Source organism: Petromyzon marinus, chromosome 42, assembly GCF_048934315.1.
Source record: "Petromyzon marinus isolate PM22_M1 ecotype Great Lakes invasive population chromosome 42, UKy_Petmar_22M1.pri1.0, whole genome shotgun sequence".
Classification (NCBI taxonomy): Eukaryota; Metazoa; Chordata; class Hyperoartia; order Petromyzontiformes; family Petromyzontidae; genus Petromyzon; species Petromyzon marinus.
In genome coordinates this window covers 5,695,567-5,721,181 of record NC_133708.1, presented here as the reverse complement: position 1 = coordinate 5,721,181, position 25,615 = coordinate 5,695,567, and the positions used below count along the sequence as shown (strand labels likewise).

At 49.3% G+C, this 25,615-nt stretch overlaps 2 protein-coding genes across 6 annotated transcripts in view; both read right to left on the bottom strand.

Moving 5' to 3' along the window:
- The window catches only part of LOC116951138 (ras association domain-containing protein 1-like), a 37,979-nt gene extending 34,549 nt beyond the window's left edge, over positions 1-3,430 (bottom strand). Inside the window, exons 1-2 of one of the 3 annotated variants that reach the window (XM_076073462.1) lie at positions 1,917-3,430; positions 1,182-1,359 (exon numbers count right to left, since the gene is read on the bottom strand). In XM_076073462.1, the coding sequence (XP_075929577.1) occupies positions 1,182-1,257 (76 nt within the window). In that variant the 5' untranslated portion in view covers positions 1,258-1,359; positions 1,917-3,430. Of the gene's footprint in view, positions 1-1,181 lie in introns of all 3 variants that reach the window. The other 2 variants (XM_032969593.2, XM_032969594.2) reach the window with 2 other exon arrangements.
- Positions 3,431-8,669: 5,239 nt separating this feature from the next.
- Positions 8,670-25,615, bottom strand: part of LOC116951191 (serine/threonine-protein kinase TBK1-like) — a 42,334-nt gene continuing 25,388 nt past the window's right edge. For 2 of the 3 annotated variants that reach the window (XM_076073460.1, XM_076073461.1), the window contains exons 15-21: positions 22,268-22,344; positions 21,131-21,170; positions 20,028-20,129; positions 16,400-16,496; positions 14,502-14,593; positions 13,751-13,831; positions 8,670-10,907 (exon numbers count right to left, since the gene is read on the bottom strand). In XM_076073460.1, the coding sequence (XP_075929575.1) occupies positions 10,853-10,907; positions 13,751-13,831; positions 14,502-14,593; positions 16,400-16,496; positions 20,028-20,129; positions 21,131-21,170; positions 22,268-22,344 (544 nt within the window). In that variant the 3' untranslated portion in view covers positions 8,670-10,852. The remainder of the gene's footprint in view (positions 10,908-13,750; positions 13,832-14,501; positions 14,594-16,399; positions 16,497-20,027; positions 20,130-21,130; positions 21,171-22,267; positions 22,345-25,615) is intronic. The other variant, XR_012946553.1, reaches the window with a different exon arrangement.

Sequence of the window (25,615 nt, the reverse complement as noted above, 5' to 3'; positions counted from 1 at the left end):
CCGAGATGACTGGCAGATGCACCAACTCTGCCAACTACTTTGTCAAATTGCTGCATTTTAGCCGCCCGGTGCTCCACTCGTTTCTGTGAACATCGCCACTCTGCCCTCCAAAGACAAAGATCCTCCGTGTAGCCTTGACAGACCTTTGGGGCAAGTGCTGTTAGCGGGCACCTATGAAGGCTGACACGGTGCGTAAGGGGGTGGGTGGTCAACACCACGCCCGGCCGCCTTTGTCTCCGTAGTGGCGATGTTTACACACCGCACCAGGTACTCATTTGAGGGTGAGTCTCTGCCCTCCACCACCAATACCACCAACACCACTATCTCCACAAATATCACGACTACCATCATATCCACTACCACATCCACCACCATCTCCGCAACCGATACCATCATCTCCACAACCACTACCATGATCTCCACAACCACTACCATCATCTCCGCAACCACTACCATCAATACTACCACCATCTCCACAATCATTACCATCATCTCCACAACCACTACCATGATATCCACAACCACTACCATGATTTCCACAACCACAACCATCAACACTACCATCATCTCCGCAACCACTACCATCAACACTACCATCATCTCCACAACCACTACCATGATCTCCACAACCAATACCATCAACACTACCATCATCTCCACAACCACTACCATCATCTCCACAACCACTACCATGATCTCCGCAACCACAACCATCAACACTACCATGATCTCCACAACCACTATCATCTCCACAACCACTACCATCATCTTCGCAAACCACAACCATCAACACTACCACCATCTCCACAAAGACTACCACCAACAAATATCCCCCGTATAGCCTTAACAGACTGTTGGGGCAAGTGCTGTTAGCGGGCACCTATGAAGGCCGGCACAGCACACGAGGGGGTGGGTGGTCAGCACCACGCCTGGCCGCCTTTGTCTCCCTACACTACCATCTCCAACAACCACTTCCATCAACGCTACCCACCATCTCCACCACTGTCACGCACCAGCCGTGCTACCTACCACCAGCTCAACCACCACAATCACCATCATTATCATCGCCACCTACACCACACCTCCAACTCTATCACGATTATCATCATCTACACTCGATCCCCACCATTACCACCACCACCTCGTTGGGGGGGGTGGGTGGAGGGGTAGCTGCCATTTACCTTGCCACCTCTTCCCGTGATCTCCTCGTCGCGACCTCTTCTGCTCCTCTTTCGTCTGGAGGTCCACCATGTCCATGTCGAGTCTCGCCTTTGCAACGGGCAGGTGGACGAGGGAGACTGCAGCAGGTTAACTTCCTGCTGCACTTGAAGCAGCCAGAGGCAGCAGGTTAACTCACTGCTGCACGTGAAGCAGTCAGAAGCAGCAGGTTAACTTACTGCTGCATGTGAAGCAGCCAGAAGCAGCAGGTTAACTCACTGCTGCACGTGAAGCAGTCAGAAGCAGCAGGTTAACTTACTGCTGCACGTGAAGCAGTCAGAAGCAGCAGGTTAACTTACTGCTGCATGTGAAGCAGTCAGAAGCAGCAGGTTAACTTACTGCTGCACGTGAAGCAGTCGGAAGCAGCAGGTTAACTTACTGCTGCATGTGAAGCAGCCAGAAGCAGCAGGTTAACTTACTGCTGCATGTGAAGCAGTCAGAGGCAGCGGGTTAACTTACTGCTGCACGTGAAGCAGTCAGAAGCAGCAGGTTAACTTACTGCTGCACGTAAAGCAGTCAGAAGCAGCAGGTTAACTTACTGCTGCACGTGAAGCAGTCAGAAGCAGCAGGTTAACTTACTGCTGCGTGTGAAGCAGTCAGAAGCAGCGGGTTAACTTACTGCTGCATGTGAAGCAGTCGGAGCAGCGGCAGTAGCAGCAACATTGCAAGACAGAGGAGCAGGCAGCAGTATAACTCACAAGAGAAGCAGCAGTATAACTTTACGGTGACTTGCAACACAAGTACAGTACTGTAGAAGTACGGATTTGGAGAAGCGGCACCACTTGCAGCAGGATACTTTACAGCAGCAGCAGTAACAGCGTACGTAATACGCAGCAGTGATGCTGGTGACGATGTTGCGTAGCAGTTTTTTTAACAGCAGAAGCAACAAGAGGCGCGGAACTGACTCAAGCAGCAGCAGCAGCAGCAGATGGAGCAGAGCTTCGAGAAGCAGCAGCAGCAGGAGAGCCGAAGCAGCAGAAGCAGACGTGGAGCGGAGAGAGGCAGCGGGAGCAGATTCAGTGGAAGCAGCAGGGGAAGCCGGGCTCAGAGAACCCAGCAGAAGCAGCAGGAGATGTGGTGGAGCTGATAGAGGCAGCAGCAGCAGCAGTGGAGCTGTGGTGGAGCTGTGGTGGAGCTGAGAGAGGCAGCAGCAGCAGCAGTGGAGCCGTGGTGGAGCTGAGAGAGGCAGCAGCAGCAGTGGAGCTGTGGTGGAGCTGAGAGAGGCAGCAGCAGCAGTGGAGCTGTGGTGGAGCTGAGAGAGGCAGCAGCAGCAGCAGTGGAGCTGTGGTGGAGCTGAGAGAGGCAGCAGCAGCAGTGGAGCTGTGGTGGAGCTGAGAGAGGCAGCAGCAGCAGCAGCAGTGGAGCTGTGGTGGAGCTGTGGTGGAGCTGAGAGAGGCAGCAGCTGCAGCAGCAGTGGAGCTGTGGTGGAGCTGAGAGAGGCAGCAGCAGCAGCAGCAGTGGAGCTGTGGTGGAGCTGTGGTGGAGCTGAGAGAGGCAGCAGCAGCAGCAGCAGTGGAGCTGTGGTGGAGCTGAGAGAGGCAGCAGCAGCAGCAGCAGTGGAGCTGTGGTGGAGCTGAGAGAGGCAGCAGCAGCAGTGGAGCTGTGGACGGAAAGCAGCAGAGGCGACAGGAGGTGCTGAGAGAAGCAGCGGGAGAAGCAAAACCAGCAGCAGGAGAAGTGGAGGCGTGAAGAGACGGTGGGAGCAGTTTGAGTGTGAGCAGAGTCAGTAGGAGCAGAGTGAGTGTGAGCAGAGTGAGTGTGAGCAGAGTGAGTGTGAGCAGTGTGAGTGTGAGCAGTGTGAGCAGAGTGAGTGTGAGCAATGTGAGCAGAGTGAGTGGGAGCAGAGTCAGTAGGGGCAGAGTGAGTGTGCGCAGAGTGAGTGTGCGCAGAGTGAGTGGGTGCAGAGTCAGTAGGGTCAGTAGGGGCAGAGTGAGTGTGAGCAGTGTGAGTGTGAGCAGTGGGAGCAGCGCGAGAAGTGGAGGCGAGAAGAGACGGCGGGAGCAGCAGCTGCAGCTGCAGGATGATGATGACGAGAATCAGCTGCGGGGTTCCCCGCTTCTCTCGCGGCCTCTGGACGCGAGGAGGCGGAGGGGCGCGGTGTGGTGGGTGGGGAAGGAAACGCGACTCGTGGGGAGGAGCAGCAGCAAGCAACCCAGTTGGTGCCTCGCTATAAGGGGTCGCATATGCTCTGGCTTTGCACTAAAACTATTGTGTTGTTTTTTTATGTTAGGAGGCCGTCCATAAATGACGTCACGCGATTTTGGACGATTTTTGACCCCCCCCCTCCCTTCGTCACACGGCGTCACAAAAAGTCAGACCCCCCCCTTTAAATATGACGTCTCAAAGCTCTGCCCCCCCCAATAAACCGTGCTTCAAATCGCTTTAAACTATTGTCATTGTAGTGCGTATTTAATGTGGCGCTGCACTCTGATGTTGTAGGAGAAAACATTTATTAAAAAGTCTATTTAATTAAGTAGAACGTGTTGTCTATATTTATTTAAAGTTGCGCATTTTGATGTGACGTCACATTTCTCAACGCCCCCCCCCCCTTGTCAGAAATGTCTGACCCCCCACTGGGTGCGTGACGTCATTTATGGACGGCCCATTACTCCAAACGCGTGATGTTGATTCTAAATGTGGACGGGGGTGGTGGTGGGGGTGGTGGTGGGGAGTGGTGGTGGTGGTGAGGGTGGTGGTGGTGGTGGGGGTGGTGGTGGAGGTGGGGGTGGTGGTGGTGAGGGTGGTGGTGGAGGTGGTGGTGGTGGGGGTGGTGGTGGTGGTGGGGGTGGTGGTGGGGGTGGTGGGGGTGGTGGTGGAGGTGGTGGTGGGGGTGGTGGGGGAGGTGGTGGGGGTGGTGGGGGAGGTGGTGGGGGTGGTGGAGGTGGTGGTGGTGGGGTGGTGGGGGTGGCAAAGCGAAGAAAATCCACGCGACCACGAGGAGACCGAGAGAGAGACACCGCAAACCCCGAACATACGGCAGGCGTCAGGGTTCGGGATCGAACTCAGGGATCTCCTGTACACCAAGCGAGGTAGTTAACATCTCCCAGCCACCGTGGTGGCCCCAAGGGAGTCTCTTGACTCTCTCTCTGGAGGGTCCCGCGGCGGAGTTCGTAGTCGACGATTACATCGCTCTTGCATCGAAATGTGTGCCGTCCCGTGTGTACTAATTCTGTTCCCTCCATGTGACCAGCCTGTGTACTGCTTCCATACCGTACATACTGTGTGATTACTCTCCGTGCTGTTTGTACTGTGTACATGTACCGTCTATATCTCATACCTGTCAACCAGTGCCTAGCTTATTACAGACAAATGCAGGCCTTATTGGTCACCCCGTGCCCTTATAAATCTCAACGTTCATCCTACAAAGTCCCATCACAAGGGAGAAACACAAATAGACGACACAAATTGCCCGTATTGAAACGGCAGCACACCGCATGGACCTGAAAACTCAATTTCCCTCTAGGAAAATACGGGGTAAACCGTATGGGCTGACACGGGATGATATATTGTACAACCTGTACTGTTTGTACAACGTATTGGGATCCTTGGATGAAATTCGCCTTACAAATCTAAATGATTATTATATCTGCCTCAGTGCTGGCTATGTGATATCTTGTCCGTGCTGTTTCATTCTGTCTCTTCTGAACTGCCTGGTTGTATATTCTTTGGGTCTTTCGGTAAAGTCACGTAGATAGGTTAACAAAAATATATATAACAAAAAACGACGTTTCGATCGCAAGCGGTCGTCATCCTGGCACGTGACTTTACCGAAAGACCCAAAGAATATGAATTCCTGCAGTCACGAAAGCTTTACGCCTGGTTGTATGTCCGGTATTGTTTACTGTCTTCCTTTCCTTAAACCTGTTCATATGATTACAGTTTGGACACTGGTGGGGAACCTTTTCTCTGCCAAGGGCCATTTGGATGTTTATAACATCAATCGCGGCCCATACAAAATGATCAACTTAAAAATTAGCCCCTTATATTTGGTCAAACATTTAATTAACTCACCCCTAATGTGATGGCCTGGGACTGCTTCTCTTTGGCGAGGCGTGGTGATGATGTTAGCTGGTATTGACGATGTTGTTGCTACTCGCGACTGCTTTTCCAGGATTTCTCCTCGATTGACTGAATTTCGAGTCCCGCCTGCGGTTGGCTTGGCAGGGCCAGAGACCCAAATGATTTCGCGGTGCCTCATACGGCCCGCGGGCCGGACGTTCCCCACCACTGCGGTAGAAAGACATCACCACAACGATTCGTGCACGGGCAGATAGCCCGTAGATGTCAACTGCACATTTCCTCATTTGTTTCCACTTTCCTCTGCCTTGTGGCCAATTATTCTCCAAGTGCACATCTTTCTGGCACCAATCTCATTTGTCGTCAGGTCATCCGATAGGGTACAATAATATAACATCATTATTGACAGGCACGCCTGGTATATGTACCCTATTCCTCGTCCCTGAATACACCATTACGTATCAGGTGGGAAATTAAGCAACGATTTACACCTCTGCAAAGCAAGCTTCAAACTTCTTGGGCAGCCTCAATGACAAGACACTCGGCCGTTAGATGTTTAGCTGCAGGATGAGAACTGTGTGGTTGTCCTTGGGCTTGGTGTCGTGTCCACCTGAACCAAACTCTTCTCTTATCCTGGGCAGTTGGCACAAGATGAACAACGTGGGACCTCGCTGGAATCCAGTTAGAAACAGCCATGGATTGCCCCTTACCCAAAATAAACAGCCCGAGACACGCACATTCTCCACCGTTATGAGCGGTCATGGTCAGACCTCGTAGATTAGAATTCTAAACACCCGACGACTTCAAAGCCACATGTGGCCCCTACTTAAATGCTCAAAGCCTCCCCTTTACAAATTCTGGTATAGTCTAAAGAAAACTGTACAATATTCAACACCAGCGTGGCGGTAATTCCCATCGTCATTTCCACACACACAGATGGCGCGGAGAACTAGGGCAAACGCAGATAAGCTCGTTACTCATTGACTTAAAGCTTTCGTGACTGCAGGAATTCACATTATTTGGGTCTTTCGGTAAAGCCACGTAGATAGAAACATTTTTTTTAAATATCACGACGTTTCGATCGCAACACAAGCAATCGGCATCAGGTGAAAAAAAATAGCGAGAGAGCTGCTGAGGCAGGATGTTATAAAGGTTTGAGATGGGTGTTAGCCCAAGGGTCATTAGCGAAGTGGGCGGGGCTAGTGAATAAATTTGCATGTCAATGTAAGATCGGAGAGCTGAGTTACCTCCACGATGACGAAGCTGCGGAGGTGGCCCTTGTATTGCGATTAGCATGTCAATGTAAGATCGTAGAGACACCGCCACATCAAGGAAAACGAGCAACGGTGGCTGTTAGTGAGACATTTAACCTGTTAATTTAAAGACATTTAACCTGGTAACGTAACTCAGAGAGTCGAAAATAAATACTAAACATCACAGCCAGTTATGACTTAACTTGATAATTGAGTGGATAACAAATGTAAAATTACATCTTTAATCTGCTGCTATTAATCCATCCGAAAGAAAGACTGCGTGGCCTTAAAAGGGAAAGTGTATTAAACTTGATTTGAAGCTTTCGTGACTGCAGGAATTACTTTTTAGGTCTTTCGGTAAAGTCACGTAAAAAGAAAATGAATAAAATAATAGAATACGACGTTTCGATTGCAACACAAGCAATCGTCATCAGGTAGAACTAAATTTGAGATAGAGACAAAACACAAGACACGGAGACACACAGACAGACACACAAGCAGAGAGACAACACAGAGACACACAGAGACTCTGTGTCTATGTCGTGTCTCTCTTTGTCTGTGTCTGTCTGTATGTCTCCGTGTCTGTGTTTTGTCTCTCTTTCAAATTGTGTTCTACTTGATGACGATTGCTTGTGTTGCAATCGAAACGTCGTATTCTATTATTTAATTCATTTTCTTTCGACGTGACTTTACCGAAAGAACCAAAAAGCATATAGTGTATTAGTTGACGATTCGGGCATAATGGCCTTCACAACGCACACACACATTCAAAACGCACAATCTATATGTAATGAAGGGGCATTGCCAGAAACGTCCATTATAATTTTATTTTTTTAAGGCCAGTGCTAATAATTTGTGTTGATTTGTGTTGATTGTGTTGATTGTGTTGTGTTGATTGTGCTCGTGCACCATTGCCAACGCAGCAGCATCATCATCACCAGATTATTGTGTTCATTACGGACTCGGGTCCTCAAGTGGCGGAGCTGTTGGCCCAGGCCTGATCGACAATGACCATACAAAATAAACCCATCCATCACCTTAAACTTGTTTTATACACGTAATTTGACTACACGCTCTCTCTGAGGATGAAATATATTGGTTATACCATCATGTAAAAATCTTAAAAGCAAAGTTGCACATGCACAAATAACAAACATACTAAACATTCTGCTCTGAAGAAGAGCCATTGCCCAAAACGACGCCTATTACATATTTTTGTTCCATTGAAGGCCACGGTGTTTACTGACGTAACGTCTGGAAACGTTCTGTTATCATAGCAGTGTGAGAAAGAATATTTAATGAGAAGTTCCGTGAAAAATACAACTTTGTGTCGGCCGTCCGCCGATACGCAGGACACTGCCCTGCGAGAATATCCCGACGGATCCTTGGCCTTTGGATAGGGATGCAAAGTCTGCATCTGTGAATCATGAATGTGGAGTCCCCACTTCCACTATGGGGGGGCCCATTAACTCGGCTGACGACAATTAATTCTGTAAACGACGAGAGGTCTCTGTTGCCATGGATTTTTCACGTCATTTACACGTTTGACCATGAAAGAAAAAACGTACCCCGCACAGCCATTAACAGAATGTTGGGGCAGGTGCTGTTTGCGAGCAGCAGCTATGAAGGCCTGCACGGCAAACAAGGAGGTGGGTGGCCAGCACCCTGCCCGGCCACCTTTGTCTCCCCAGTGCTAATGCACACATCCCAGGTACTCAATCAAGGACGAGTCCACCTAGAGAAGACTCAGAACCAGTTCAAATATTCGTCGTGAGAATTGAACTCGTCGGCGGGGTTAATATCGCAGTGTGCTAAATACTCTTGGGGGGGGGGGGAGAAACCTCCAAAAATTAAGATGTCTAAACATTGGCTGGTGGCCCCAAATGACACCAGAATGCACCTGATCTCATTAGAGCAGCCAGGGTTGAGCCCGGAGGGTACTTGGATGGGCGACTGCCATGCGTAACACACGTGTGTAATAAGCATCTGGGTGATGCAGGGCAATGCAGCGAAATACATTGCTGTTCTGCAATCCCGTCGTCCGTCTGACCATCGTGGTGAAGTATGGTCAATTAATCCTCACTTCCAGCATACGGCGTGGGCTGTCCTCACCCAGCAGTGGATTGGCCCATGGGCCGCACGTGTTTATATTCACAGATGAAGAAAATAAACCGCGAAACATTTTGAAACAATGAGATGGAGAATGATTTAATAGGCGCACATTCAGGTGGCACACTGTCCAAACTACACGAGACACTTTCAATTTACCCTCCCTTCCATAATTACAAGCACATTTTCAAAATACATTCGTATAGTACTATGCACAAAGGTAAAAATCCCCCTTGCAACCTTTAACAGTCTGTTAGCGAGCACCTATTAAGGCCGATCCATACAGCCTTTAAAAGACTGTTGGGGCAAGTGAGCGCCAATGAAAGGCACGGCACACGAGGGGATCGTCGGCCAGCACCACATCCGGCCTGCCTGGTGCGATGTGTAAACCATCCCCCTAGTGGCGATGTTTGCATATCGCACTGGATAAACATGAGGCTGAGTCGACCTAGGGGAGGCCCAGAACTGGTTCAGATAATCGTCACTGGTGTTGGTGGCCGTGAGCGGGAATCGAACTCGGGTCGCCGGGTTCGAAGCGCAGGGTGCTAACCTCTACACTATTGCTCCACACCATGTACCAAGATAAAGACAAAGATCCCCCATATAGACGTTAACAGACTGTTAGGGCAAGTGCTGTTAGCGAGCATCCATGAAGGTCGGCACGGCACACGAGGGGGTGGGTGGCCAGCACCACGCCCGGCCATCTTTGTCTCCCCAGTGGCGATGTTTACACACCACACCAGGTACTCATTAGAGGCTGAGTCGACCTAAGGGAGGCTCATAACCGGTTCAGATAATAGTCACTGGTGTTGGTGGCCGTGAGCGGGAATCGAACTCGGGTTGCCGGGTATCGTAGCACAGGGCGCTAACCGTTACACTACCGCTCCCCACCATGCACATCCGACACGTATTTGCATTGCAATGTTTGTGAGATCCAACGATAGCTGTGGTTACCGCACTGCTCCATGAACCCGGCGACCTGAATTTCATTTCCCGTCATGGCAAACATCAGTGTCGAGCAATATCATCTGAACCTGGTGCTGGCCTTCCTCCTTCACCGACAAGCACGCTCCACTTATATCAGCCTTTGCTGGGAATCGAACTTGGGCTCGAACCCGGTTAATTATGTAACATACTGAACCGGGTTACAACTACAGGGTGTTTAATAAGGATGGACCCAATTTCCAAGCAGTATATTTCACGATGGCAACATGTTACAATTACACAAAAAGTTCCAAACGGTTTAATGAGTTCAGGTTTTACTAACCATTTTATAAATGCTCTACGTGCCCTCCACCAGCTGTACGGACAACATCGAGACGAGAGTTGAATTCGTCCCAAACGCCTCTCTTCTCACGTTTCCCTCTGAGGTGCGTGGTCGCCCTGTGCTCTTCCCCTTACATAAACAGCCTCAAATTGTCCGTACCAATGACGAATGCTCTTTGACATTGGCGGATCAATGCCAAAACGCCGTTGAAACGCACGCTGCACTGCAATTACGGATTCTGTCTTACTGAACAGCAGAACGCAAAACGCCCCTTGTGTTGCGGGGGTCACCGTCTTGACAATGACTGAGGCTAGGGGCTGTTTGTGCGCTGGGAGAGGCATCTCGCGGTAATCATTTGAAACTCTATGCCCCGCCCTCTCTATGCCCCGCCCTTTCAAATGGTAAGAGTTTCATTCATGGGCGGTTCGTGGTTGCAGAGATATAGCGATTTCAAATCGGGTCCATTGTTTTTAAACACCCTGTATTTATTTTCACATTGCTAACCCTTTCCCATTCCAAGACATCTGCAAGTTGCAGGGTGGATCCCCCATTCGCCGCTAAATCTCGGCATGTGCAAGCGGTTCAGCGTTAATTTTATTTAAAGAGGCGTAGCGCCGTTGTTTTGAAAGACATTGTACTCACTGCAGAGAACCATAGCGACAACGACCGCACTCTACGATAGCTGGCGCCAAACTGTTGCCACACACCCTCCAGGCATGGACCTCGTGGGAGCCTCGGTACCGATAAAGTTACCGATGAAGTTACAAAGTTATTACACATCATCAGAACGGAACCGGAAGAAAAACTGATGACGTACACGTATGTCGTCGGAACGGGAAAGAGTTAACAGTTTATGTGTTGTGAGGAGGTACTGACAACTTGGAATGGTTTGACCAAAAGTTATCAGGACCCTGTACAGTTGTTACAGCTTCGCGTTGTTTTGGATGTTTTTTTTTGCCGATGCTTTGATCACGTGGTTACTCGGGTTTCACGCAGTCGCTGGCAGCTCGGGGTCCAGGGTCAGGTTGGTGATGTTGCTAAACCTGCAGAGAGACGGGAGGCACCGGGTTACAAGAGACACTTGTGGGAAAATGTGGGAAATGTGATGATTCTTTCTCCCATTCACATTGTCTCTTTCAACAAAATATCAGAATATTGACACTGGAAGAATCCGATGAGCTATGAGGCTCTTTTTCACAGATGTTTAGCAATGGGAGGGTAAGAACGTTACAACCAATAATACAAAAACACGATAGGAATGCAAAGTATAGGAAAGGTAAACAAATTTAATTTCGATTTAAAGCTTTCGTGACTGCAGGGATTCACATTCTTGGTTCTTTCGGTAAAGTCACCACGTAGAAGGGAAATAATAAAATAAAAAATATAAAACAATACAATTCTCACGACGTTTCGATTGCAACACAAGCAATCATCATCAGGTGTGATTGGAACGGGAAAGAGTTAACAGAGTCGAACGCGCAATTTGAACTCGCAAGCCTACAGGTCCGGTGAGCGCATATTTGTGTGTTTCTTAATAGGAGTTGTCTCTTAGGTTTACACCTGATGATGATTGCTCGTGTTGCAATTGAAACGTCGTGAGAATTTGATTGTTTTATATTTTTATTATTTTATTATTTCCCTTCTACGTGACTTTACCGAAAGAACCAAGAATATGTAAACAAATTACTTCAAAAAATATACAAACAAATATATATTTATTTATCTTACCAGGTAAAGCCCACTGAGCTATTAGTTTATTTTTCAGAAGTGACCTGGCCACAAATGATAGCCCAACAGGAGCGATTGATCGCGTGGAAATGTATAGCAGCCAAATACTCTAAACAACGAGATGTTGATTCTGAACGTGTATGAAAAAACCGGATGACCAGGAGAAAAATCCATCTTAATCACGTGGATATTTATAGCAGCAAAAAAAATAATCAAAATAATCTAAAATCACGCTTATGCACAATAGATATGTAAACCTGAGAGACAACTCCTATTAAGAAACGCGCAAATATGCGCTCACCGGGCCTATAGACTTGCGAGTTCAAATCGCGCGTCCGACTCTCATTGGCCAGGAAATATCACGGGGGAGGTCCGATGTAGGGCGCACAATCTGATTGGAAGGTGGGGAACCATTGAAATCTGATTGGTCGACGGGGTCATTGTTTAAAGAGCCCGGGGGAAAGCAACCGAAATCACATGAGGGGCTACCGGTTTTGGCAGACCGATATGAGGAACGAAGGGGGATTGGTGGAGAGCCACAGGGAAAGTTCCAGAAAGGACGAAGAAGATAGAAGGAGCGGATAGAAGGAGGTTTGAAGTAATTCCCTGCGTGCTTCGCTTAAGAAATACAAATATTACAAAGCAGCACCATGCCATTGTTATGCCCTATTTTACTTACCCGAAAATCAATTGTGAATCAACATTGGTTGTGAAAGCCTACATGTGTTAAAATGTGCCCATTATTTTTTAGTAGGCCGCCTTCAATCTCAAATCCTGTCCCTCTCTCGCCCACCACCCCCTGGAAAGTTGACAAATCTACCCAGTATACGATGAGTCTATCGATCATTCACAAAGAAACACACGCGCCGAGGATCAATAACACTGCTTGCAAGCAGCACCTTCCCTGTGGCTTCCACATTCTACTTCTTTAATCATTGCCAAAGCAGGCAAACAACTGTGCCGTGTGTGTTTGCGTTTCACTGAGCATGGAGGGCCCTCCAAGGTTACACCTGCAGTCTCTTTGCTCGAGGTGGCCGTGCGGCTGATGGGGTGTCAACAAAATAAAAATGCTTTTATTTTTCTACGTGGAAGGACGGATATGTGAAGGAGGCAGATTAGTCCGCTTATTATTATTAGTCCGCTTATTATTTCCAAAGCAGTGATGATTATTCCGTGCAGCACGATGAGCAGGTTCGCCACCGCTGCTGTTGCGGTTTGCCTTCTCGTGTCTCCCACAAAGACAAATATCCCCCGTGTCGCCTTAACAGACTGTTGGGGGCAAGTGCTGTTAGCGAGTAGCACCTTTGAAGGCCGCCATGGCACACGGTGGGGTGGGTGGCCAGCACCACGCCCGGCCGCATTTGTCTCCCCAGTGGCGATGTTTACACACCGCACCAGGTACTCATCTGAGGCTGAGTTGACTTAGGGGAGGCCCAGGTCACTGGTGTTGGCCGTGAGCGCTAACCGCTACTCTACCGCACACACACGCAGGAGTGAGTTTGATTTGTGCTCAGTATTTTCAAATGGATGCAAGGCAATAAGAAGACAGGATGATCAACGGCCATTTGGAAGTGGTTGTACTGAAGAGTTCTAGGCTTCCGGCATTCAGGTGTCGCAACACTGCTGGTATTAATGTGTACGCCTTTAACAAACACGTGTTTTTGTGAAATTGCTGCATCGCCCGTGGTGCACAAGCACATCTTTTAAAAGGCCGCACTCGTTACATACAAAGCGCTTGCCACAAATGGACCACAATACTTCGCTGATCTTGTCAAGGAGCAAAAACCATCGCACAAACGCCGGTCATCCTCGCCGCGGCTTTTGGCTAACCGTCGAACAAAGACGGTCACCGCATCGCACGCTTTCAGATGCGCTTCCTCGGCTGTCTGGAACGCTCTTCCCTCCGATATTAGGAAGCCACCATAGCTATGCACTTTTAAGTCTATATTGAAAACAAATTTCTTTACAAATGCTTGTTGTGTTTTGTTAGCTGTCCTTCCCGTGCAACTCCGATTAGCAAGGTTGGCTACGTACGGTGCGAAAGAAGTTCAACATACGGTGCGAAAGAAGTTCAACATACATACACATGCGTACATACTTCACTCCGAGTTCACGTTTCCTGGAACTGAACCTCGGATCACGCGTGGAAGCTACTCACCGTTTAAGCAGATCCACCTGCTCGCCCAACATATCTTCGCAACTTTCCTTCAGTCCTTCCTTCTGCTTATGCATCTTGATCCTGCAACACAATATATTCACTGACATTAGAAGTCACGATTTTTTAAATTGGCTTTTAGTTTGTGTGTAAGTCTGTGCTTGCGTGCGTGTTTGCATCTGTGTGTGTGCCTGTGCATGCGTGTGACCCGAGTTCGATTCCCACTCAGAGGCAACACCGGTGAGAACTATCTTAACTGGTTCTGGGCATCCCTTAGGCCGACTCAGCCTCAAATGAGTACTTGGTGTGGTGTGTAAACATCACCACTGGGGAGACAAAGGCGGCCGGGGGTGGTGTTGGCCACCCACCCCCTTGCGCACCGTGTCAGCCTTCATAGGTGCTCGCTAACCACATTTGCCCCAAGCCTGTCAAAGCTATACGGGGGATCTTTGTCTAGTCTTTGTTTTGCTCAGGGTGTGGTGGTGCAGGGGTTAGCTTACTGTGCTACGAACCCGGTAACCCAAGTTTGATTCCCGCTCGCAGCCAACATCGGTGAAGAACATCTTAACCGGTTCCGGCCCTCCCTTAGGTAGACTCAGCCTCAAATAAGAAACCCGGGGCGCTGTGTAAACATCAGCACTGGCGTGGTGGCTGGCCGCGTCGGGCCTTCGTAGGCACTGCTCGCGAATGGCACCCGCCCCGACACCCTGTGTGTAGGCTACGCTGGGCACGTGTGACTGTGTGCACGACGCACTCTCGCGACACGTCCTTGTACGCGGCCAGGTGCTTGGACGGTGGGGCCATCGTAGCCATCTTCTCGAGACGTTCAAAACACCGATCTTGAAGCTGTTGGGCGACGGGCAAATTATGACAATCATCGCCATGACAATTGTCATCGACATCATCGTGATCATCGCCATGGCTATCGCGATCACAACATCACCATCATCGTTACTATTCATTGTTCGTGTCATGACTATGCTGTTTAACCCAGGAAAGCATCACCGAGTCTCAAGATGCTTTATCAGGAGGGTATCTGCCATGTTTTTGCAGTGGTGGGGAGGGGGGGGGGATATTGCTAGCTGCTGTGTTTAATCCCAATTGAGTAATTTTCTGGTAAATTTTTCCGTGATTTTCAACCGATACCAGTTACATCACGTGCTTTTTATTTTTTTTGCTACGGGAGTAGAACCAGAGAACCCGGAGGAAACCCATGCAGAGCAAGGGGGAGGACATACAAACTCCACGCAGAAAGGCGCCAGGGTCGGTAATCGAACCCAGGCACTCCTCCTTGCTGCGAGGAACAAGTGTCAACCACTGCTTGACACCTGCTGCCCGTAGTAACCAATAGCCATCATCACAGAGCAATTTCCATGGGCCCAACGATCGTGGCGAGGCCTGGAAACATTTCAGCCATCGTTCGCCACTGATGTTAGCCGTGGCCAGCAATTGAACTCAAGTTTCCGGGCCATCGTAGCGAAGCGCGCTAACCGTTGCGCCACCACTCCACCTCTGGCGTACACTCGCCCACGGCTACATTAATCCGCCGCTCGCGGCCCAATCACCCGCCATGCGCTCCATCTCGTCACATCTCGGGAGCTAAGCAGGGATTGAGCCTGAACATAGCTCCTCGGGCCAGGCAACCACCATGAAAGAGCCCCCCGTGTAGCCTAAACAGACTGTTGGGGCAAGTGCTGTTCGCGAGTAGCGCCTATTAAGGCCTAGCGCGGCACATTAGGGTGGCCAGCACTACGCCCGGCCACCTAAGTCTCCCTAGTGGCGGTGTTCGCACACCGCACCGAGTAATAATTTGAGGCTGAATCGACTGAGGTGTGGGGCCCAGGACCGGTTCAGATAAGCGTCACTGGTGTTGGCGACCGTTGAGGGGGAATCGAACTCGGGTCGCCGGGTTCGTAGCGCAGCGCACTAACCGCTACCCTACCGCTCCCCATAGCGCTGACCGCTACGCTACCACAGGTGTCACAGGCTGCTGCTGCTGCTGCTGGCGCAGGGCTACGTGGAGGGTGCAGTGGAGGGCGGTGCTCCCGCGTCCACGCCGCCTGCATTCACCAGCACACATTGATCAGTGTGGTGAAGCACGGTCGGGTAACCCCCACGATCGACGTGGCCATGGGGAGGCCCTCGTCAATTGTGACGCGGACCAGCGGGTGACAAATTCGCCGCACATCGAAGGTGGTTCGCGGTTCGATTTCAGCGGCCGCCCTGGTTAATACTTGCGCGGTGCGGTAACAAAAAACAGATGCTGCGCACCTCTCCGCTTCGCGGCGCACGTTAAAAATCCCGCGACATCATTCGGAAGAGATGTGCCGGCATCGCGGTCCGAATTTTGCCGATACTTTAAAAACCACACCATAAGTGACTCAGTCGTAATGCAACAATCATCGCGCCATCACTGCTAAATATTTTTGTGTTTAGTTTGTTGTCCTTCCTCCGCTCCTCCATTTCGGACGGTTGGCTACGTATTGTCCTAAAGAAATTCAACATACATACGTACATAGTTTGTCGTCCTTCCACCGCACCTCCGATTAGCACGGTTAGCGACGTATGGTGCGAAAAAAGTTCAACGTACACACATGCATACAACAGAATGCGCGGTGACACCGGTGGCGCAATGCCACCCCAGCTGCTCACCGCACTCAGCTGCTCCTGCGCGGATTTAAGTTGAGATCCCAGCTGGTCCATGTCCACCCCGATCGCCCGCACCTCCGCCTTGCGTTCCATCAGCTCCCTGTCGAGCAAAACATCCACAGGACGCAAAAGACTTGCACACTGCCTGCCTCCTGACGTCGCTATACAAGGCACAGAGCAAAGAGATCCCCCGTGCAGTCTACGCCAGGCCATGGGGAGCCTTCCCAGACTGACCGTTTTGTCTCACCCCACACTCACTCACTCAACCACCACACTGCAGGTCACAACAACACTCACTCACCCACTCACTCACCACACTGCAGGTTACAACAACACACTCACCCACTCACTCACTCAACCACCACACTGCAGGTCACAACAACACACTCACCCGCTCACTCACTCACTCAACCACCACACTGCAGGTCACAACAACACTCACTCACCCACTCACTCACCACACTGCAGGTTACAACAACACACTCACCCACTCACTCACTCAACCACCACACTGCAGGTCACAACAACACACTCACCCGCTCACTCACTCACTCAACCACCACACTGCAGGTCACAACAACACTCACTCACCCACTCACTCACCACACTACAGGTTACAACAACACACTCACCCGCTCACTCACCCACTCACTCACCACACTGCAGGTTACAACAACACATTCACCCGCTCACTCACTCACTCAACCACCACACTGCAGGTCACAACAACACACACTCACCCGCTCACCACACCGCAGGTCATAACAACACACTCACCACACTACAGGTTACAACACACTCACCCACTCACTCACTCAACCACCACACTGCAGGTCACAACAACACACTCACCCGCTCACCACACCGCAGGTCATAACAACACTCACTCACCACACTACAGGTCACAACAACACATTCATTCACCTGCTCACCCACTCACCACACTGCAAATCACAACAAGACACTCTCTCACCCACTCGCTCACCACACTGCAGGTTTAAACAACACACTCACCCGCTCACTCACTCAACCACCACATTTGCAGGTTACAACAACACACTCACCCACTCACCACACTGCGGATCACAGCAACACTCACTCACTCACCCACCCACTCACCACACTACAGGTCACAACAACACACTCACCAACTCACCCACCGTACTGCACATCACAACAATACACTCACTCAACCACCCACTCACCACACTACAGGTCACAACAACACACTCACTCACCTGCTCACCCACTCACCACACTGCAGGTCACAACAACACACTCACCACACTGCAGATCACAACAATACACTCACTCACCTGCTCACCCACTCACCACACTGCAGGTCACTACAACACATTCACCCACTCACTCACCACACTGCAGATCACAACAATACACTCACTGAACCACCCACTCACCACACTACAGGTCACAACAACACACTCACCCACTCACTCACCACACTGCAGATCACAACAATACACTCACTCAACCACCCACTCACCACACTACAGGTCACAACAACACACTCACTCACCTGCTCACCCACTCACCACACTGCAGGTCACAACAACACACTCACCACACTGCAGATCACAACAATACACTCACTCACCTGCTCACCCACTCACCACACTGCAGGTCACTACAACACATTCACCCACTCACTCACCACACTGCAGATCACAACAATACACTCACTGAACCACCCACTCACCACACTACAGGTCACAACAACACACTCACCCACTCACTCACCACACTGCAGATCACAACAATACACTCACTCAACCACCCACTCACCACACTACAGGTCACAACAACACACTCACTCACCTGCTCACCCACTCACCACGCTGCAGGTCACAACAACACATTCACCCACCAACTCGCCCACCACACTGCAGGTCACAACAACACATTCACCCACCAACTCGCCCACCACACTGCAGGTCACAACAACACACTCACCCACTAACTCACCAACGCGCCGGGTGTGCCAAAGTAGCCCAGTCAACAGATTGGCACGTTGTGTTCATGGGACAACACGATGTAAACCCAAGAAAGTATTAAAAATAAGAATAAGTTTGATTATTTACGGCAATAAAACAGCTGTTGAGATGTTCAAACACCAAATATAAACCTTTTTCAAGGAATCAAGTAACTGCATTAACCGCACGTACTTGTGGTGAACATGCAAACAAACATGCTCTGATATTGAAGATATGGCGCTGTCTTTGAAACTGATTGGTCTCCACCAGAGAGAACCTTTTTCATTGCCGAGTCTCACCAGCGGTGTCACACCGGAGAACGCCAAGATGCGAACAACACAAAGACAGAACGGGTCAAATCGATCCTTATTTTCCATACTTTCATACTAAGCAAAAAGGTCCCATGATATAGCCCAACAAGCTTCACATCATGAATAAGATTGGTCAGGTACGTTGATTACCATATGAATAACCCAAGCGACAATGGGTACCCATTGTATCCATGAATACATGTACATTACAATGGGGTATCCATTGTAATGTACATGAATTCATGAATACACACCACTTCGCACGTGGAGGTGCTCACAAGTGACGTCATCACATCTCATCCCTCGATTTAAGGAACGAAGCAGGAAGATTTCTCCACGGATCTGGCTGTCTGCCTGATCACGCCGGCTGCAATTATAATTGCTAGTGGAACGTCGTACTCAGATTGTAAATGTTGTGGATTTTGCTCTCCAACACACCGGTGTGCTGTACAAGTAACGAATCGGCACGTCCTGTTTATGTGCCAAATGTTAAAAATTGGCTGTGTCGGGTGGTGTCGGATTTAACGACACGTTTCTACTTAACCCAAAAAACCGAGATTATAGACATCATCTCTCACGTCATCTCTCACATCATCCATCCTTGACACACATCATCTCTCACATCATCTCTCACATCATCTCTCCTTGACACACAACATCTAACCTTGACACACAACGTCTAACCTTGACACATAACATCTAACCTTGACACACAACATCTAACCTTGACACACAACATCTAACCTTGACACACAACATCTAACCTTGACACACAACATCTAACCTTGACACACAACATCTAACCTTGACACACAACATCTAACCTTGACACACAACATCTAACCTTGACACACAACATCTAACCTTGACACACAACATCTAACCTTGACACACAACATCTAACCTTGACACACAACGTCTAACCTTGACACATAACATCTAACCTTGACACACAACATCTAACCTTGACACACAACATCTAACCTTGACACACAACATCTAACCTTGACACACAACATCTAACCTTGACACACAACGTCTAACCTTGACACACAACATCTAACCTTGACACACAACATCTAACCTTGACACACAACATCTAACCTTGACACACAACATCTAACCTTGACACACAACATCTAACCTTGAGACACAACATTTAACCTTGAGACACAACATCTAACCTTGACACACAACATCTAACCTTGACACACAACATCTAACCTTGACACACAACATCTAACCTTGACACACAACATCTAACCTTGACACACAACATCTAACCTTGACACACAACATCTAACCTTGACACACAACATTTCTACTCACCGCTGCCACGTCAACGACTTCTGTTCGAAGGCGCTGTGCAGCGAGTTGACGTTGTCGTGAAACAGAGCCAGGGCTTCCTTCAAGTTGGCTTCCAGCTTCTGCCTACGAGAGGACAACGCAGCGTGTGTTGTGCGTGCGTCAGCAACACCGCCGGTGGCGTCGTCGTCACCGGGACACTATGATCGATCCACTGCTGGATGAAAACACGACACGGTGTCGTGCGGCCCGGTTTAAAGGACCCCGTTTATGCTTAGTACGGAGGTGCAACTCTCCAGACGATCAGTTTGACACGTAGGCTTTCGCGACCAGTATCATCCCTAATCGAGGTTTTTTGGGGGTTAGATCGCGTAAATATATAAATGTTGCGTCGTTAAAACCCGCCACCACCCGACACAGCCAACTAGTAAGGGTTGTCACGTAAACAGAACGTGGCCAATTCGTCACTAGTACAGCACCACCACCAGTAACTACAACAAGCTTCATCAGGCGACAAATCTGGCTGTCGCCTGATGAAGCTAGTTGTAATTATGATTTAAAGCTTTCGTGACTGCAGTGATTCATATTCTCGGTTCTTTCGGTAAAGTCACGTTGAAGGGAAACAATACAATAATAATATATATAAATATATATTTATTGCGCTTTATATATTATTATTATTATTTTATTTTTTCCCTTCAACGTGACTTTACCGAAAGAACCAAGAATATAGTTGTAATTACTCGCGAAACGTCGTACTCAGATTGTAAATGTTGTGGTTTTGCTCTCCAACACACCGGTGTCCTGTACTGGTGACGAATTGGCCACGTTCTGTTTACGTGACCAACCTTACTAGTTGGCTGTGTCGGGTGGTGGCGGGTTTTAACGACACGTCTATATATTTACGCGATATAACCCAAAAACCTTTATTGTGGACTCCAGACGATCGATAATACATCTAATGGATCTGGTAAATTAGTTCATTTATATGTTGGTGCTACTAATCGACCGATTTTTTGCGTGCACGTTTAGTTTGTTGTCCTTCCGCCGCACCTCGAATGAGCACAGTTGGCTACATGTGGTGCGAAAGATGTTCAACATACGTCGCAGCAGCACTCACAACTCACTTTTCAAGGTTATGCATATGCACGTCCATCGCCGACATCTCTGCAACACACGGACACGATGAAGACGTTTCAGATTAGCCGTTAGCGTCGTTGGGGAGAATATAAAACAGCGGAATAAATACGCAATGTCCGTCTGTCCCTCCACATAAAAAAAAAAGTATTTTGTTTTACGCAGCTCAGCAGCCGCCACGGACTTCTGGGAGTGCGTGATTTCAGTGACAAAACTTTGAACTGTTTTTTGACAATGCAGCGTCTCATCAGCAGTGTCAGGCTTTCTTGAATCAATGCTACAGGCAAGGGGTGTGGGTGGCCAGCACCACGCCGACCGCCTTTGTCTCCCAAGTGGGGCTGTTTACACACCGCACCAGGTACTCATTTGAGACTGGGTCGACCTAGGGGAGGCCCAGGATCGGTTCAGATAATCTTCACTGGTGTTGACCGTGAGCGGGAATTGAACTCAGGTCGCCGGGTTCGTAGAGCAGTGCACTAACCGCTGCACTACCGCTCCCCAAAGACAAAGATCCCCCATATATATTCTTAATAGACTGTACGATCAAGTGCTGTAAGCAAGCACCTATGAAGGCCGGAATGGCATACGAGGGGGTCGGTGGCTAGTACCATGCCCGGCCGCCTTTGTTTCCCTAGTGGTGATGTTTAGGCACCAGGTACTAATTTGAGGCCGAGTCGACCTACACACACACACACGCTACCGTCAAGTTCATTTACAAAACTGCAGAAGGTACACGTGTGTTTTAATGAGTTTGGTTATTTTTCTGACCTTCGATTAAAAGGCACCTTCGGCGATAGTGCCGCGCTCCCATCATCCACAGGCTGTTTCTCTAACATGGGGCGACGCTGCGCCACATCGTACGGGAGCTTAAAATACCAAGGGCTTGATTTCACGAAATAAAACCAAATGTCACAAACACCGCCATCGTCCTAACGATTCGGTTTATCTGTCGGGTCCGTCCGCCAGTCGGCTGCGAACACAATACTCTAACGCGGATGGGCTGCACTCTCTCTGCAACGGTCCCCGACGTGGACTTCTTCCATCTCGTGACATCGATTGCACGTTTGGGATAACACCAGGGGAGGAGAAATCAATCATTCGTTGTAAACCGTTGCGTCATCACTCACTGCGTTGCTGCAGGTCCCGGTCGAACTGAACTAGGGTGTCGAGAGACAGCTTGGCGAGAACGGCCAGTCGCTCCACGCTGAGACAGACAAAGATACCCCGTTTAAGGCTCAACAGAATGCTGGGGCAAGTGCTGTTAGCGAGTTATAAGCTGTGAACGCCGGCACGGCACAACGACGGGGATGGGGTGGGGGCAGCATTAGTCTCCCGACCGGCGATATTTAAACATCATATTGGGTACTTATTTGAGGCCGAGTCGATCTAGGGGGAGGCCCAGGACCGGTTCAGATAATCGTCACTGATGTTCGCCGTGAGAGGGAATCGAACTTGGGTCGCCAGGTTTGTAGCGCAACGCGCTAACCGCTCCAATGCCGCTCCCCAACACACACGCAGGCGCATGCACACAATCACAGCGGGGCAAGGCTATTCAACATCTCCTCCTGGGTCCACAAAGTGTATTTTTCCTGGTAAGGTTGAGTGTCGAGCATCGCCTCTCAAAGCATTTTCGCCGGGCGGTGACGTTGGCTCGACACGTGGCCTCTAATCCAACACTGCGGAGGCAGCGAGGGTTGATGGATCACCACACGAATGCTGTGTGAAACTCCCAGCGGGCATCCAGGAGGTGCCATACCCTGGGACTCGCCAGTTGGAAGGCAGTACAGGAAAACCTTGGATTGCGAGTAACTTGGTCTGCGAGTGTTTTGCAAGACGAGCAAAACTTTTCAATACATTTTAACTTGATAAACGAGCGATGTCTTGCAATACGAGCAGTACGTACAGTATATGCTTTGTCTGCTGAGCGTCATGTGATCACAACTGAGCCGATGGTTTTTCTCTCTCTCTCGCTGCAGGATTGTGGGTAATCGTTTCCCATGCTCGGTCTCAGTCGGCGTGCCTAACTCGTATAGTCAATATCCGTGCGAGCGTATACTGTTTACTATAGTGTTGTGACCACGTGTATACTGTTTACTACAGTACTATAGTGTTGTGACCACGTGTATACTGTTTACTACAGTATAGTATTGTGACCACGTGTATACTGTTTACTATAGTGTTGTGACCACGTGTATACTGTTTACTACAGTACAGTGTTGTGACCACGTGTATACTGTTTACTATAGTGTTGTGACCACGTGTATACTGTTTACTACAGTACAGTGTTGTGACCACGTGTATACTGTTTACTATAGTGTTGTGACCACGTGAGTGTGCATAAAGCATTTTTTATTGTGTGTCCAAGTGTAGTGACTGTTCTTTAGTAACTGTACTGCAACAATGCGTTTTGCCTCCTCAAAGTGTCATTGGATAGGTTCCTTGTTAAAGTCGCACAAACAGAAAAAAGATTCCAGTGAGCCAACAGCTGGCAGTGATTCCGTTAGTGACAGTGAAAGTCGTCCTACACAATAACCCTCCTCCTCTCATCTCTCTCGTCTCCCTCACACCAGCCACGATTACATTTAATTAATACATTTGATTACTTTATATTAAATTTAAATAATTAAAATTAAAAAGGTATTTTGTATTAATCATTTTCATATGAATATGTTTGGGTTGTGGAACGAATCATCTGAGTTTCCATGATTTCTTATGGGGAAATTCGCTTTGATATACGAGTGCTTTGGATTACAAACACGTTTCCGGAACGAATTATGCTCGCAATCCAAGGTTTTACTGTACAGACAAAATGCGGACTCCATCTGTTCCTATGGGACCTTTTTTCCTTCTCTGGTCTAACACTGGTGTGTTACAGGCCTGTAAAAGCAGGCTGCTGTTTCTGGTGTAGGCCAATCAGTTTCAAAGACAATGCCATACATAATTATTAGAGCGTGTTTGTTTGCATGTTTTGCCACAAGTACTGTGTGTGGTTAATGCAGTACTTTATGCCTTGCAAAAAGTTTATATTTGGTGTTGGAACATCTTAACACCTGCTGCTTTATCGTCAGGAAGGGTAACAGGTCCCTGCAGGGTGGGCTGGTAGGAACATTGGAATTTTGCGCAATTTTATTTTTACACCCCAACAGCACGAGATTTCACTTCGTTAAAGTATTGAAAGGGGACGGATGGACGGACACATTAATCTATTGCAGGCTGGTACACTCAGTTTACAACTTCGTTCCTACCAGTAAAACATATTCTTATTTTTCATCCATCTCTTCCGTCTGGGATAAGAGCGCTGTGCTCCTCCTCACATGTGTGGGGTTTTCTCCGAGAAGCTCCGGTTTCCACCCACTTGTAAACATTCACCATTAATTGGCCTATGTCACCTCAATACACAGAGGACCGCAGAGCTTGGGGTGGCGGCTCATCGAGTGACTGCCTTCCTGCTTGCACGTGGTTCCTCCGCGCGCCTCCGAGACCGCTCCTCGCTCGCTGCGAGAGCGAGGAGCGGGCACTGCTACGGCGGCGGCGCGTTACAAGTCGGCACGGACGGCTAGGAGATGTTGGCTACCTCACCTGGTATGCAGGAGGTCGTGGGTTAGATCCTAACCGTGACGCCACCGTGGCTAGGAGATGTTGGCTACCTCACCTGGTATGCAGGAGGTCGTGGGTTAGATCCTAACCCTGACGCCACAGTGGCTAGGAGATGTTGACTACCTCACCTGGTATGCAGGAGGTCGTGGGTTAGATCCTAACCCTGACGCCAGTGGCTATGAGATGTTGGCTACCTCACCTGGTATGCAGGAGGTCGTGGGTTAGATCCTAACCCTGACGCCACAGTGGCTAGGAGATGTTAGCTACCTCACCTGGTATGCAGGAGGTCGTGGGTTAGATCCTAACCCTGACGCCACAGTGGCTAGGAGATGTTGACTACCTCACCTGGTATGCAGGAGGTCGTGGGTTAGATCCTAACCCTGACACCACAGTGGCTAGGAGATGTTGGCTACCTCACCTGGTATGCAGGAGGTCGTGGGTTAGATCCTAACCCTGACGCCACAGTGGCTAGGAGATGTTGGCTACCTCACCTGGTATGCAGGAGGTCGTGGGTTAGATCCTAACCCTGACGCCACAGTGGCTAGATGTTGGCTACCTCACCTGGTATGCAGGAGGTCGTGGGTTAGATCCTAACCGTGACGCCACCGTGGCTAGGAGATGTTGGCTACCTCACCTGGTATGCAGGAGGTCGTGGGTTAGATCCTAACCCTGACGCCACAGTGGCTAGGAGATGTTGGCTACCTCACCTGGTATGCAGGAAGTCGTGGGTTAGATCCTAACCCTGACGCCACAGTGGCTAGGAGATGTTGGCTACCTCACTTGGTATGCAGGAGATCGTGGGTTCGATCCCAACCCTGAGGCCACGGTGGCTAGATGTTGACTACTTCGCCTGGTATGCAGGAGGTCATGGGCTTGAT